General features: G+C 33.4%; 1 protein-coding gene across 1 annotated transcript in view; it reads left to right on the top strand.

The window, feature by feature from the left end:
* LOC138714272 (glutamate-gated chloride channel-like) overlaps positions 1-17,880 on the top strand; it is a 101,563-nt gene that overhangs the window by 64,857 nt on the left and 18,826 nt on the right. The window contains exons 2-3 of the mRNA XM_069846766.1: positions 10,692-10,774; positions 17,340-17,492. Of these exons, the coding sequence (XP_069702867.1) occupies positions 10,692-10,774; positions 17,340-17,492 (236 nt within the window). The remainder of the gene's footprint in view (positions 1-10,691; positions 10,775-17,339; positions 17,493-17,880) is intronic.

Below are 17,880 nucleotides of genomic sequence, written 5' to 3'. Positions count from 1 at the left end.
GTGTACCACTCGCCACTGAAGATGTCCAACGGAGTAGTGGACGAAACGTTTAGTTGTATTACCGACAGACTACCCCCTCTAAGCCCGGAAAATACCAATCCTAGAGGTAGGCCACTTTACACATTAAAATTGACCTGAAATACGCTAACGTAGTATGAACGCAACAATGCTATATTACACTAGAGTAAACCGTACTTCACAAGAGCAGACCTTCACTCCTCAAGAGTTTCATGACGAATGATTTTACTCCCCACTCTATTATGACCGGTAGGAGTGCTTGGTTTCTACGCACTTAGAAACGTTTGTTGCCGAGCTATACAGTGCAACAACTTCAGTGTGCCTGCTGTTGCACGATGTGTTAGGCCTATATTACACTATCAAATTTCTGTGTCACAGAAGTTTGATAAATATGTATGATAAAATCTTTTACAGTGTAATATAGCATCTTTGATCACATCTAGCAGTGACATAGTTCTGTGATAAAAGTTATGGCCATCACCATACCTTTCATAAGATTTGTGACTGAGAAGAAAGAAAATATAAATACACATGGTCTGTGAAAACCACAAAACTTTTAATATCACATTAAGAGTCACACGAAATGTTTCATCATCCATTATTAAATTCTTAGTAAATATAGGATTTCACATCTTCATACTGAAGTTCTCTCAGTAGAGTATGATGAATTCCTTTTGTATCTTTTCTCCCTACCCCAATCTCTAACCCAAATCGTCGGCTTAGACTGTAAACCTGCTAACCAACAAAACGGAAATTTTACAGGGGAAACAAAAAAACTGAGTGTAAATTAACTCTGAAACTTCACCACCTATACTTTGGATTTGGTCCTAAAGTTTCAGAGTTAATTTATACTCAGTTTTTTGTTTCCCCTGTAAAATTTCCTCTTTGTTGGTTAGTAGGTTTACATTTTTTCTTTGAGTTCTTCTTTAGCATTAATGCAATAACCATTACTGCATATTTTACAGTTACAACAAGCATAGAACTATTGTGGATACATTATTAGAACTGTGATGAAAGATACGATCAAAGTTTTGACATAGTGTAATGTAGTCAAAATCTTACATTTGGTTTTATATATATATATATATATATATATATATATATATATATATATATATATATTTGATAAAAAATTTTATCATTCTGTGACACAGAAATTTGATAGCGTAATATAAACCTTAGATACATCCAATCCAATACTTTTTGGAGAGTCTTGGTCTTGAACAGTGGTTGCCAAACACCACGAAATGGTGACGTAATAGAAGTGCAACCTGCACACCACTATTGCAGAGAGGAGGTTGGGGTGGGTAACTCCTCAACAATGTAATGAATGATAGTGCAGGAATGGACTATGACTGGGCTTGTCATTTACGTCTGTACATACGTCCAACGCCAGAGAATATGCTATGAACAGAGAAATTTTTATTTCCATTTCATTTTCAATTAATTTGTAAATATTATCTAGTTATCCTTTTCTTCACAGTATTGGGAAACAAATCTTATTGGAATTATTAATTTGCACTGGACACATTATTTCAGCGACACTGACGATAGGTGATTTAACAAAATGATATCATGTATACTAAGTTCTCCCCCCCACCTATAATCTAGGTTTAGTAATTTCGTCATTTTCGTTTGTACATGGACTTTCTTCTTTAAAAACCTATACCGCTTTAGTTCGTTTTATTCCTAAAATAAGAAAAAAAAATCTGAAATATCCATAATATTAGAGAAATATTACTGAGCGTAAGAACTACTGTGCTCCAACCACGAGAAAGTCTTTGCGGAATGAAACGGAGCGGGGTAATGCTGTGAATGAATGTTGATGTCATAAGATGTCATAAGGTCACACACGTGGGTACTCGTATCTCTATTGGCTCGCTCTCACAGAGCAAACAATAACATTGTTACACACATATTTATACTACCCTAGTTACAAAATTAGATCACTGTTAATCTCCTGGTCTTTTAATCTCTCCATATAGGAAATAACATATGCAGGAGAGCGCATGGTTTTTAAACTGACGTTATAACTCTGATATTATCTATCTACTTCGCTCCAATAGATGACGCAATAGTAAGCACATTCCTTTCACGGTTGATCTCCTGGTTGGAGAACAGCCATATTTTATGTAAAAATATAATTATATTTTATGTATAAATGTATGTCATTAAAGGTTACCTCTACTTTATAATACGATATACAAGCCGATACTTTTTATTTTTTTCTTCATTGATGAAGTATGTAACTTAAGTTAAGGTTGTGGTAATCTTTAGGTACGACAAGAAGAATAATGACATCGTACATTGTTATTTTATACTCCATTTAACATTTTACAACAAATTAAGCACCTCACGTTTTCCCCATCAGTACGAAAGAAAAATTGTTTCTCCCGTGCTTCTTGAAATTCACGTTTTTTCGTATTTGTTTCTTGTTTACAATGAAACATTTCGAGGCACAGTATTACACAGAGTACTGCAGCTGATGTGTGCCTACTTCTAAGGCGAGCTGCACAGTAGAACGATACGATGCATATCTGAAGGTCGTAAGAGATACGCTATAATTATTACGATAGGTATCGCTTAGGCTTCGGCCACAGTGCAAGCGGCCAGCGGCGCGGCGCGTTGAGTGGCGGCGTGGATGAATCACAAACGCATGTTAGCAAATGCAGCTGGCCATAGTGTGAGCGGAGCGGCATTTTGGAGGGGAAGTTGGTTCAAGGACAACGCTACACGCCGCTGGCCGCTCGCTCTTGTTTGAGATTTTAGCGGGCGCCGCTCACAATTGCAAGTATGAATTGTCAAGAAATGAGAAAGAAGTTATCATTTAAGAAGTGAAAACCCGAATATTCCTGTGGAATAATTGGGAGAAGAACTTCAAAAACCTCTCCATGACGAGGAATATGTAGAAAGACATTTTATTGAACGCAAATAATATTTTTATAATATGTCATACGATTATTATTATTATTATTATTATTATTATTATTATTATTATTATTAATCATACTTCGTAGAATATTGTCGGGATAAACACTCAGTACTGCATACAATATTAAACATATTCCAACTCCGAAATAAAGGTACAATTATATGATGTAAATATTTCTGTTGTTACGATTAACCATCGTTAAAGCAAAGAAATACCGGTACGATTAGAACTATTAGGTCAAAAGTAATTATTTACAATCTCATAGAAGAATATTGACACTTCTGTTATGAAAAAACACAATCTATTAAGTACAAATTATAATGTTATACTAACATCTGCGACTGATTGAAATAATCTGTGAAGTTATCCTTATTTTTGTCTATCAAATTCACTGCAACTATTATTCCTGCGATCTGAGTTCTAATGAGTTTGCACATCATCAGTTCTGTAAATTTGTAAAGTCGTTTCATGATAATGCAGATCATTCTTTGTTGCAATCTTTTCTCAAATGGAAGATTATAATATGTGCTGGCTCTTTTCACATTTGTGTCCATATTTCTATTCGCGAATCGCCACTTAGCACGCAATATTCCGAAAGCACATTCCACATATTACTTTTCGAACACTAGATAAACGTTGATTAAAATTTTCCCTTCTAGGCGTTAGTTCTCTCACTAGATATTGCCCCATAAGATAAAGTTTTAGAGGATAGGCTTCATCTCCTTTAAGTACAAGTGATACCTTTACATGTGAGTTCGATAGTTCAGGCACATTGAACCTGTTGGTCTCCAACAAATTGAGAAGTGTAAAGTTGTGAAAATGCCGCCATCACTGTTTTTCAACTTCCCACCAAATCAGTGGTTAAAATGTTTTGTCTGCGCCAGATATACTCTGTAGTAATGCTACGTAAATTAAAATATCTGGAACCGAATTTATCAGGACCATTTACCTGACCATTCTTTTCGTCGTTTGTTACAAAGCAATTAGGGAACCACAACGTTCGTAGTAATCACTGACTATTTGTTTAATTTTTCTTTATTTGGTTATGGTATAAATTCTTTAATCGATTCATTCTAGGTTACTTCACACGTTTCTCTTGCCATTACAATTGTTGTAAATTTTCCTACCCTCAAGGAAAATGCCAGTGATCGCAATGATGTCCCTGTGGTTATAAACCTACAAGAAAGAGTAATGTTAGAAATTTACGTTAAATTTTTCTTCATTTTAACGTAGTAGAAGACTTAATATTAGAATATATAAATATTTTAGTCACTAATTCATTAAATATTCATTATTGCATTCTATTTCAGAAGACGTGGCAAAAATAAGTGGTAGAATTTAAAAGATAAATTTGAGAAGGAACTCCAGAAGCTCCCAAAGATACGAAGCGGTTCCGAAGTTCTTGAATCGCTACATCGTTATGGATGTTTTTCGACCTGACGATGTTTATGAAGGACTTCGTCCTTTCTGATAGGACTGTAGGAAATCTTTCCTTCCAGGAGATCCCATCGACTCCAAACAGTCCTGATTTGGGGGAAAGTAAAGACAATTGTCAGGCGATGATAACGTATCACTTCAGACGAATATGTCTTCGAATGCCTCAAAACCAAAGCCAAGGGCTCGAATATAAATCTAAATTATTTAAATATATATTACATATATAAAAATATATTTCTGTTAAATCTAGTTATCAATATTTTGATATTTAAAATAGGACCATATATAATCGATGCTGAAACTAGAGTAGTTCGATATCCTGTTAATAAAGCAACGGCAAGAGAGCATATTACAGTGGTCCGGAGCACAATTTTTAATATCTCTTTTGCCGCATATGAAAAGTAATAATTATAAGTGCAGTGGAAAAATTAAAATTGCACAGCACACAATTGTAAGAAGTTATAACTGCAATAAACCAAAATGAAAAAACTGAAAAATATTTAAAACTGCTTATTTCTAATGTTAGGTTTTCGTAAGCATAAACATGTGTTTTTTTTTTTTTTTTTTTTTTTGCCATGTAAGATGCAGCCCATGCAATTATTCGTAATGAATGAAACTTAATTCCATCAACACAAAAATTTAAGGATTCATAGGACTATTCCTATTTAATTTAATTTATATGCATTATAGTCTAACTGCATCATTGCTCGAAGAATGCATGATCCTGTGTCTTTAACTTAAAATAATTTTATCTTAATATGAGCCGTTGATAGCATAAGTGGTGTAAGTAAAAAATGGGTAATTAGGGTTAAAATAAACTTTCTGTAAAATACAGCGCAAAGTAGCAATTAATATTCAACTTATTTAAACTATTAGTAGTCAATCTATAGCACGAAGGACATATTAATTGCTACTTTGCGCTGTATTTTACAGAATTTTTACTTTGAACCTCATTACTCAATTTTGACTTACACCACTTCTGGTCTGAACGGCTCATATAATGATTAGCCATTGTGCAATAGTGATAGATCTCCGAAATTTGATGGCTTGCTTCTGTAGTCGCTCCTTATTTTTATTTAGAAACTAGTCGAAAGTTGTAATAGGCATGCGAGTATACTTCAAATATCTATCTGGAAATGTCCCTAATTCTCCATACAAACAATGGAATTCTCAGAGTTTCACATCTCTTATTAAATGGATGAACATAAAATTCTCTTCCATTCCTATTTTAAGCTGTTCTTTCTAGATAAGAATTGCCTAACAGCAAACACTGTCATGATCTCATATTCAAGCCGCGCCGCGCAGCTTACCAACTCTGCGCTATATGGCAACACCAACGCTCTCTCCTCCCCACTCCTCAATTTTTGAAGAGCGGTACCGCGCCGCTCGACGCTTCCACTGTGGCCGCAGCCTTAGAGATTGAACAGGTGCACACCAGTACACTGCTGCGCCTATTTAGTAGAATGTGTTTGAGTCTAAAGAAATCAGCAAAACAGTACAGCGTGGTCTGTTGTGACGAGAATCTAAGTCCCCGCATACTGGTAAAGCATCATGTCACAAACACGTTCACGTCTGAGTATTTCTGACAAAATAAATGAGACAGGGAAATCAAAAACTCCCTAACGCCAATAAACCAAATTTTACAGGAGAGAGAAAAAACTTATTATTTATCTTATTAACTTTAAATGTTATACATTTATCTATTAATATTGTGTAAAATTACATCCTTTATTAATTAAATACTTCAAAACCTAAATTTTTACATTATCTTACACTACAATTTGAAATAAACACTGCTGGAGTTAGTGGTTTTCTGACTTCCACAGTGTATGAATTAAGAAAAGTGAATAAATATGAGCCATGTGAAGAATATACGAGAAAATGGAAGTTTATTATTAAGACTAATATTGCTACATTTCTTTTTAATTTCAAATATATGAGACAGAAAATCACAAATTACCATAAAGCACATCAAAATACACAAATAAAACCACAAACAATATTAAAATGTTAACACAGTCTCATTCATGTTACAGATCCTGTTTTTTCTCTCAGTCTCATGTTCTTCCTATGCATCTAGATTCTAGATTATTACTGTCCGCAAACAGAGTTTTGTAATTCATCCTACTTTCTTCAGAAATAAACTGTATTAAATTTTGCAAGTCCTTCTGCTTTCTTCTTTCAATGGCAATGCTGAATTGTACTTTAGTTGACTGGGGAATGATGCATCTGTATTGGGTTTCTGGAAGTTAATCGACTCGATATTCTGCCTTTAATAGTCTCACTTAAATGGATTTCATAGATTTTTGTGACATTCTTAATACTGTATCGTATCACTTTACTCAGCTGGTTGAGTGATAGTGTTGCCACCTACCGGGAAATTAAGCTTGGAATGCCAAAAACTCTCTTATTCCATGGAGTAAGTGGAGTTCTCACTTCCACGAGTTTTAAAACACCCTTCAGAATGCAGATGAATGTCGATATTAGTGTATTTTTGCCTTCCACGCATGCGGGACAAACTAAAAAGCATCATCCAGCCCATAACTCAATTTTGTCAAAAATTGGAGTTGGTGGGTTTTTGATCTCCCTGTCTCAAATATTATTCAGCGCCTTGAAAATAACGCAAATATTAAGCATATTACTACAGAGTTTAAGTTAATATTCATCCTTCCATCCATTTCTCATTTTATTGATTTACTTAATTTATTTATTTTCTTATTTATTAACTTATTTGTTAACTACCTTACTAACCTATTTATTTACTTATTTACTTACTTATTTATTTATTTACTTATTTACTTATTTATTTATTTATTTATTTATTTATTTATACATATATCCTAGGAAATAAAATTAATTTGTGTTAACGTTGTATCAGATTCACTTTTTATAACGAATTAACAACTCTTAAATACCCATTCCCATATGATTGATTTTTTATTGTCCATAATATTCCTCGACTTTAATGCTCCACCGAAACATGATGCTTGTAATTGCAGGGGACTTGCTCAGCGTATTATATCTAAGTAGGTAACATTAGCCTTTTCCTATATCGACGGAGCAGTGTACGATGACATCTAACGTACTAGTGTGCACCTTTTTAGTCAATTCAACACAGTTTTAACGAGCACCAGTGTGGCAACCCCGTTTGCAAGAAATTATCGTGCAAAAACTGAAAAATTATCGCTTTTTGGACAAAATTATCGTAGAGTGCTAATTGTTTTCTTTCTACAGATTTCAAATTTTGTACATGCTTTAAAAAATTGAGTTTTGGTTAATTTTATAATACTTTAAATTAGTGCTTTATTTCATACTAGCCATACCCGTGCGCTCCGCTGCACCCGTTAGAAATAAATATAAAGTAATTACATAATTAAAATAGGACATTTGATCCAGGGAAGATTCGTGTTTGATAGAAGGATAAATCGTTTAATATGTTACTTAATTTAAATTGTATTTAAATAATTAAAATGCGATCATTTTGGTCCAGAGACCACTCATTTGGTGCAATGACAATTCCTTTAACATGTTTCTTAATTTTTATTACATGCATCCATACTTTAATGAAGACTGACATATCATTTAGATTTAATGTGTATACTTTATTTTACTTGCTATATGTTTCCATTGAATTATGATAATAACTTAATTTTAACCCTTGTTTTCTACGTATTCAGTAAATGGCGCTTGGGCCACTATGGTTCTAAACCCTTCAAATAACTTATATTATATTATATTATATTATATTATATTATATTATATTATATTATATAAAAATGTGTTGATAACGGATGTACATCGATAAGTAAATTTTTAATTTGTTATGGGGGCTCTTGAATCTCAGGAGGAACAAATTTTATTTTACAACAGCGCAACATAATCTGCTTGGCTCATTACCCAATTTTTTTGCATTGCATTTAATGCATATGTATTTTATGTATTTTAACACGATTCAATTGAGCACAGTTAAAGTTTGGATTATAAAATAATGGAATGCTAAGCTAACATATTATTACTGCATACTAAATCAATTCACTCTTGTGGTTCGTTAATTCTCTGAGATAAACATTATTTTAAGAAATACAGGAAACGAATACACAGAATAGCCTATCAAGTTGTAGCTATTTTAATCTTACCTGTCCTCAATTCACTCCGAAGTTACTGTAATAATATTATAGCATTATGTCCATATAGAGAAACTACACTTTCCAATGGTGAAATAATAATTAATTACACAAATCGGTTAATTTAGCTTCCGATATTACTTCATACAAACACAGAAACATTCTCTGTAGGCTATGATTCATAGCTTTCGATTGTTGTTGATCAAGGCCCCTTATAGACGAATTCATTTGTTTATTTCATTACACCGCCTTAGATGGTAGTTATTTTAATTTTGAAACTCATTTATCTCATTAAATATCAGTCCGATCAAAATTTTTCAAAGAATAAAACTTATCGGAAATGATTTTTAAAGAAATTTTTGTTGTGTAACATTTTTCACAAAAATCAATAATAAGCGAGATATTTCGATTTATTTAATTCAGACCCCCTTATAAGCCCCCTTTTAAATAATGTATTTTGAATGCCATATAGCCTAAAATCTAAGTTACAACGAACTTAATTTATATTCCAATTTTCATCGAAATCGGTTCAGCCATTATCGCGTGAAAAAGTAACAAACATACAGACAGACAGACATACATACATACAAACAAAAATTTCAAAAAAGCGATTTTCGGTTTCAGGGTGGTTAATTATATATATTAGGACCAATTATTTTTGGAAAATCGAAAATTACCAGAAAAATTTCGGCTACAGATTTATTATTAGTAGGCCTATAGATTTTCTGAAATGCTTACTGAAATACATAATCAATAACAGTACTGGTAATTTTATTATACACATATACAGATAGGACAAAACAATATTAAACTGACTCACGAACTGCATACTCTGGATCTCTTCTCTATACATATTTGAAATAACTTTTGAACAGACAACCCATCGATAATCCTGAGACAGCTATCTCAAGATTTAATGTGACCATAGCGTTGGTGAGGGAAGAGGAGCCACATCACGTTCAAGAAGCTATCGCTAGCCATGTAGAAGCGTGGTACAATACCGCGTTTTCGTTATGATAATTTAATGTACTTAGCTTGAAAAGGATTTTTACCCTTGTCGTTGAATTATTTATTATTTTTAGGTATTAGGATTTATTTGTTCTTGTTATTGGTTTAGGTGTATTAATTTAAGTAAAGTTAACAAGACTGAGGGAAGCATTTTTGCACATTTCTTGTAAATGCCAATACTACATGTCACCCAATAACTACTAAAATAACATCAAAATGTGCCTAATTTGACCACCCACTAGTTGTAATATACAGGGTGAATACTAAATGCCGTCTTCGAAGACCAAGGTGTAATAGACCACGTCAAAACAAGCATAAATAAGATAGGGACCAATACCCTATCTTGCAATTTCCCCCAAATGTCTAATGGGGCAAGTGTTATTTCCGTGGATAACGCTTCTATATGCACGGGTTTAAGCTTAGACTGTAACTCTCACATGTTATAATGAACATCCCGTACTTCCAAATTGCACTTTCGTCAGTCCAAGCACCGCGCACACAGTTTTGCTAGGATTTAGTTCAATGCCAGACAACGGGTGGTCGCGCAGTATGCTTTGAAAACTGAGCCTGCTTGACGTACGCAATGTAAATAGTGCTTACCTTACTTCACAATGCGAAACAGATATTGTAACATCAGTCTAAACTGGGACATTGCACAGAGAACTCACACTACAGTATTTGAAAACAAACCAGCTACATTTATTTTCTTCCCAGTTCTTGCGCTGAATCCAAGAAATCCGACCATTTCTGGGAAAGAGGTACATGTCGCACACATCACATCGTTATTGTCCTTGATATTTAACTCCAATTGCTACGTGCTATGGAACAAAAGTAACTATTACCCCATTTGACTTGTGAGTATTGTCTTTAATATCTCCATAACTAATCATACCATGACCCATCTCGAATATCACCGCCACAATATCCCCCATCATACTCCGGTCTTCGAAGACCGCATTTAGTATTCACTCTGTTTATGTACTTTATACATAGGTTGTAACTGGTTGGTTTCTAGTCTCAAATTACTTCCTGTCACAATCACTTTAACTCCTACCATTTCTGGAAAAGGAATTGATTCCCTTTCGACCATAGAGTGTCGGTGCCAGTGTTTCAATCTACTATTTGCTTCATTATAATAACAAAATAACTGTAACTTTCTCCATTTTTTGCAGTGCTTCTGTGATTATCAAATGTGATATGGATTTCGTTCTTTACCCATTGGATGTACAAAAATGTGCCGTTGACTTCAGTAGCTGTAAGTAACTTATATTTCATTATCAATAAGGTTCGGATAAAGTATCTGTATCAGGATAAGCATCCTTGGTCCATGCGTTTTGTTTACAAACATTAACTAGTTGTCGCGAGTTCCCCAGCCAACAGTAGTGACGATGTGTATTCAGTTCCTATCAGCTGTACTCTCATCCACTAATGTTTTACCTAGGGAGTGGGGAACGCTCTCTTCCCAGCAGGTAGAGTTTTAGCTAGTGGAAGGAGGTAGTATTTACTTAGTCTGAAGCAAGTCAAGACCCTATCCTATACAGCTTATCTACTTCATCCGAACCTTAATTATCAATGTCACAATATGCATACTTCTGATATGGCTATTGAGCAATAGTTGTAAAATTAATTCCTTTAGCCAACATAAATTAATATTGCTGAATATTTCAGACCAGTTATTTTAGTCCTTGAAAAGCATGTATTAAGTAAAGGCACAACGTGACGACTATACAGTAGCTATGTTCATTGCAAATGGTTGTGCACAAACAAATTAATTAGATTAGTCTTAAGTGTTCGTGTAGGCTTACGCGGCTGGTGTACATGGTCGGGGCTTCTACCGCGTTGTCTTGGTGTTGGTGGCTGACATTTCGACCGCTGTGTTGTGGTCATCTTCAGAGCAGTTGTATAAGGAAATAGTCTGCGAGCTCGTATATATTATAGTAGTTTCGATGGGTGGAGTACTACTATATATATATATATATATATATATATATAGCTCGCAGACTATTTCCTTATCCAACTGCTATGAAGATGACCACAACACAGCGGTCGAAACGTCAGCCACCAACACCAGCCCCGAAGCTTATCCACAGACCAAGGTTAGTCTTAGTTTGGACATTTTTCATATAAAAACACAACGTTTCAAAGGTTAAAACTACTCTTTTCTACCTGCGAGGAGGAGGTGAAAGAGGAAGAGGAGAATAACAACGATGGGGTAATGTAATCTAATCCTACTCTATGGGGCCATTGTAATTGTATAAATTCAATTGAATGATTAGAAAATGAAATTAGAAGAAACAGAGTCAGAAACCATTGCTATATTCGGTGGCCCAGTGGTTGTCATGCTTGCCAATGGACCGAAGTAACGAGTTGAAATATGGTCCCAAATGGTAGAAATTACTAGCATGGCTTAGGAAAGTAAGTAAAGCTGAACTACATAAGAGTTCTGATTCAGGAAAAATTACGGGTAGATATTCCTCGAACATTTAAGGAGACGCTTATTGTGACTTTTTTAATTTCTTAAAGTTTCATAAAAAATTTATTAATTTTAAACTACATAAGCATGCCCGCAATACTATTATCTCTACAAAATTTGATGCCATTAGGCATAATAGTTTTTTTAATTATATATTTTTTTAAATATAGTTTATGCTCGACCATGCCGAAATGTAGTAATTATACACCTGGTAGTAGCCCTTTAATGCACCTCATTAAAGTACACCTATTCATTAGGGCCTATAGTTCAGTTGTTCAGCCAATGAGAAATCACCATTGTACCATTATAAAAGCGCAAGTATAGATTATTCTCGGATATGCAATCGAAAGACAACTAGCGAAAAGTCGCGGAGGCTGGAAATCCAATACTGTCGCAGAAGGTTATGTTCTGTTACTATAATAATTAGCGTTAACTGTAAATAATATTCAAATAAATTCAATTTGTCATCTCGTTTTTCAATTCTAAATCAATTTCCAGGCTATATCAAGACTAATGTTCATGTTATTCTCTAGATTATATCAAGGTCAATGACATTCGTTCCTCGGAAAAAATCAATACTTTCGCGTCTGCGCACATCTCACAATTTAGAAGGTCAGTTCCGCTCCTCACTTACATAACCATAACATGAATACTTATGAATAATTTCAAGTTAGAAATATGGTCGAGCATAAAAAGTCGTATGAAACTTCCCTGTAATGGTAATTAAGACGCTCGTATGGAAAACAAACATACTCGCATATATATATTAATCTAAAGGCAATATGAATATGCTCCGAAAGAACTTAATATCAATATTTCATAAAAATACTAATTACATTTTATCTATAAACATTTAAATGACCTCTGTGAGAAATGTCAGACCAATCTAACAATAACTGTTGTGCAAGGAGCTTTTTATATTCAAGAAACTGCTTAAAATTTTGAAGTCGAGAAAGAGCATAAAAAGACATTTCTCTCAACTCACGCAAGGTATGTTTGGCCGCATTTAATTATATGGGGTGGTACCTTAGAACAGTGAAGATTTTAGATTGGAACAGGGTTCGTCTGTATAGCCACAGGGAGCATTTTGTAATTTTTTGCAATTTCTTTTTTCTCTATTACTATATATATATATATATATATATATATATATATAGCCAATAACTCCAACACATTCCAATCTTCAACAGAGGCAATTCTTCTCAAAATATGTGATTGGTTCTCAGCCAACACATTAGTATTAAACTGTAACAAAACTAACATAATCCGATTTAAATCCTGTCCAAATTCAACCTCACAAATTTCAAGCGCAATGATTAATAATAGGTCCCTAATAGAAACAACAACAACCAAATTTCTTGGCTTAAAAATCGATAATATGTTAAATTGGAAAAAATCATAGTAAATAAATTACCCCCAAACTAAATTTAGCATTATGAAATATATTTAAAATGTTCAATCTTCTTATTGCAAATTAACATTTGCTATAACATGTAACTAAAAGAAAATTATAAACGTACAGGCGAAAACGTTTATACTTTTCTTTTAGCAAATGTTAATTTACAATAAGAATGATAAATCATATGATTGAAAAATTTAAATAAATATATTTCATAACTTTGTAATAGACTTATCTGAAAACCAAAAATGAATATTGTAAATACAGCAGGTTTTGCTATTAGATCTATGCAAGAGATAGTAAATATCAATACCTTAAAAACAATATACTTTGCATACTTCCACTCGGTAATGAGTATTGAAATAACATTCTGGAGAAATTCTACAGATAGTAGCAGTATATACCTACTACAAAAAAATAGAATAATAGTAGGTGCTAAATGTTGGAAATCGTGTAGGACCATTTAAAAAAAAAACTACAAATAATGCCCATGGCTTGTCAGTATATTTTTTCATTGATAAACTTCCTCGTATGCAATCGTGAAAACTTTGTAACTAATGCAACAGTTCATGGCATAAATACGCGTCAAAAAAATGACTTTCATACTCCATCGGCAAGTCTGTCGTGCTATCACAAAAGAGTGAGTTATATGGCAGTAAACATTTTTAATAGCCTCTCTATGGATATAAAAAATCAAACTCAAAACATAAGATTATTTAGGGCCAAATTAAAGAAGTACCTAATTTCTCACACCTTTTATTCTGTAAGTGAAAGTATGACATTCAACAACGCTGTATGAATATTTCTGTCTTGTATTAAGTATCGATACTAACCCCTTGTGTTGTACTACTATATTGTAAAACCCTTCTGTATATATTTCAACTAGACTGTGACTATAATTAAGACTTTGTAGTACTATTAAGATTTTTTGACAGGTTCCATATTCTGTGAAGCGATGTACGAATACCGTGGAATGTAAATAAATACAATACAATAAAATTCACGTCATACAGTTTGAAGGGCTCTCAAATAGGAAATGAAACCATATTATAAAACTAGAAGGTTCAATTATAATTACGAACATAAAAACAAAAAAATAGATTTTATTAATTTTTCACTATTATTTTACATCTTTTCCCCTTAAGTTCTTGCACGGACAGATGTATCTGATGGTTGAAGTGTCGATTGAAACAAAATGTCTCGAGGACGAGGTTTTGACAAACTAGGAAACAGAGCAGAGAAATGGCACACAGTAGGTTTTCGAAGGTGAAGTATTTAAAGAGGAAATGACAACTGTGAATTATTTACTTGTAGATAGATAAGAAACCATTTGAAAACTGACAGGGTTCAGACTGGAACAAGCTCAGTGGAGAGTAACATTTTAATGAGAACTTCAAGTCTGTAGATGGACAAATAGAATTATGTAATGCCTCCAGTCAGAACTATTCTTCCTCACCATCATCGTTACCAGCATCATCCGGCAGCTTGTTCTCCTTATTTGAAGACCAGAGTAGATTCAACCTTTCGAATGTTGTGTTCTAATATCGTAAATTTCAGCAATTTGGAAACAATATTGATCCTTATTAACAAGCCACGTTGCTTCTTCCATCTTCCAACACAAATGAAGTTACAAACATGATGTACACCAGGGGTGACCAAAACTCGATTGACAGTGATTACACGCGAGAGACTGTCTAAGAAGTAAGGAGAAGGGGTAAATGTACATAGCATGAAAACTACAACCAGTGGTGGTTCGTGCACTAACATTGAGTTCATTAACCCCGCGAATAAAAATCTCAAGCTTTCCTGTATCAGTAATGTCAATACTGTCACCAAGAACCAATAAAAAATATAGGCCTATACAAATTTTCTTGCTTTTTCTAAATATTCCTCAATGAACACAATCGGAAATTCCCTGAATTCTCTTCTAGATATTTAGTCTAGAAATGCGCGGTTTTTCAAAATTAACTAACAACTTTCATTGGACTAATTATTTGAGCCATCTTGATCATTACGTTTGTTTTAAACTCTCCTCCGTTGGAAGGCTTAATAGAACAAGCTATTTCGTTCGCCACTACACAGATGGCTTCCTTACATATTTATCTTTCTCTTTATGACGATGATTTAAGGCTGATTTCAGTTATTGAAGTTTAATAGCTCGTTTCATTACTACACTAGCACGTAATATTCAATCAATTTCTCTTATTATTATTATTATTATTATTATTATTATTATTATTATTATTATTATTAAATCAATAACTAGTAAGTTACTGATAATAGTCATCAAAAGATTAAAAAAAATTAAAATGGAGATACGGAGTGGTAATTATTTTATCGTTCAAGGGAAGATGTAGGCCTGTATATTGAGGCACGTATATAAGAATTATGGTAATACTTGTTGATAAATAATAATAATAATAATAATAATAATAATAATAATAATACCTGTTATGCCTGTGTATTCAGCGTAATGCCCTGTAATGTCGCTTCTATACACTACTACTAATCGAACCGTTGAGCAAAGCAACATATTACATTTTCTCCGACAGAACAGCGAATAAATTTCTCTTCCCATTCTGTACGAAACCTTCTGTTCCTGCTCGTAGAGACAGAGGGTTTGTATAGCGACATGGTACCGACACTGCTTACCTTTAGTACGTGAGCGAGACAGAGAGCAATGTACAGGAAACTCCCTTTATCAGTATGAATGTCTTTGATTACACGATGTAATCACGATATCTAGTTCGGTCACCGCTGATATACACAGAAGTCCTATATATTAATATACACAGTGAATAATAAGTTTGGAATATTGTTAATAACTTCTTAAATTTTAATTTTACAAAAAAAATGTATACAGAACTTTTCCAAATAAGCCATACAACATTATGGAAGTTTTCGAAAACAGTTATTCAGACATACAGGTGTGACAGTAAACATTTTTTTAATTAGGGGGCCTACATTAAAATTTACATATTCCGAATCTCCAGTAAATGTTACTTACGAATGCGTAGAAAATTTACTCATTCTCCCGTTTCTTATCGCTTAACAATTTATTAAACTTGTTTAGTGGACTTCAAATTTGACACAAATAAGGTGTAAAATCATGTTGAGTAGACCATAAACTAAACAAAACACTATGACTAACCAAACTTAATCACAGATGCTCAAATGAGAACCATTCACAGCCAAACAGTATCCCAGTCTATCACGAAAACAGTCCATTGTAGATATGAGATGGAACAGAACAGTCATCATAACTGTGAGGAATACAATGGACTACTTTCGTGATAGACTGGAATATTTTCTGGCTTTGAATGGTTCTCATTTTAAGCATCTGTGATAAAGTTTGGTTAGATATAGTGTTTTGTTTAGTTTTATGGCCTACTCAACATGATTTTACATACCGGTACTTATTTGTCTCAAGTCCATGAAACAAGTTTAATAAATTGTTTAAAGACATGAAACGGGTGAATGGGTAAAGTTTCTAAGCATTCATACGTAAAATGCAATGAAGATTCGGAATATGCAACTTTTAATATAGGGTGCTATGTAAAAAATTAGTTCACTGACACTCTGTATGTCTGAATAACTGTGTTCGAACACTGGCATAATATTGTATGGTTTATCTCCAACAGTTTTTGTATAAAACTTTTTTTGTAAAATTAAAATTTAAGAAGTTATTAACAATAATCCACACTTATTGTTCATCCTGTATATACATGTATATATTATATTGCGCACATATATTGCGTTTATATCCTTATGAATATAGATTATTATTCAGTAAAATACCAGATATTGTCAATGGAAGAAAAATAATTTTTAAGTTTCCTTGCGAATAACTACAATTTACGCTGATAATAAATTTAGTACACTGACAGAACTCTAACGTATATTTAAAAAACGGAACATTTTAGATTAATTGTACAATTTCATTTTCAGATAAATACACCACGGCTGACTTGATGTTCAGCTGGTGGAAGCACTCCAAACCCCTCAACTTGCCAAGTGATTTTGGAGATGGTTATCGGTTGCCAAAATACGTTGTCTCCTTCGAAACAGAAGACGAAAACCAGATTATATTATATGGCGAAGGTATGTACTTCTAAAAGACACAATCACAAGTTCACAAGTTACATTAATGTAAAATACACAGTATTGTGCTAAATTTTCTTTTATTTTACACTGATTAGCTCTGATAAATTTTATTAATTCGAAAAATACCCGATTCTCGGAGAATCATTAACTCCCTGTTCTGAAGGAAGTACTACCAATTCAATGCATCACAACCTCACTTCATTGTATTCTTCTTAATATCACTTTCTCGTCTAATGTTCCTGTGTTCTTAAACAAGAAAGTACAGACGCTTCATTAAGACAACGAAAATGTCCCGATACCAAATCGGTTCATTCATTCATTCATTCAGTGTTCTGCCCAAGGGCAAGTCTTTCACTGCAAACCCAGCTTTCTCCAATCTTTCCCA

The sequence above is a fragment of the Periplaneta americana genome, chromosome 1 (assembly GCF_040183065.1).
Source record: "Periplaneta americana isolate PAMFEO1 chromosome 1, P.americana_PAMFEO1_priV1, whole genome shotgun sequence".
NCBI classification, from domain to species: Eukaryota; Metazoa; Arthropoda; class Insecta; order Blattodea; family Blattidae; genus Periplaneta; species Periplaneta americana.
Note: the sequence above shows the minus strand (reverse complement) of the source record. Positions and strands in the feature narration are given on the sequence as shown.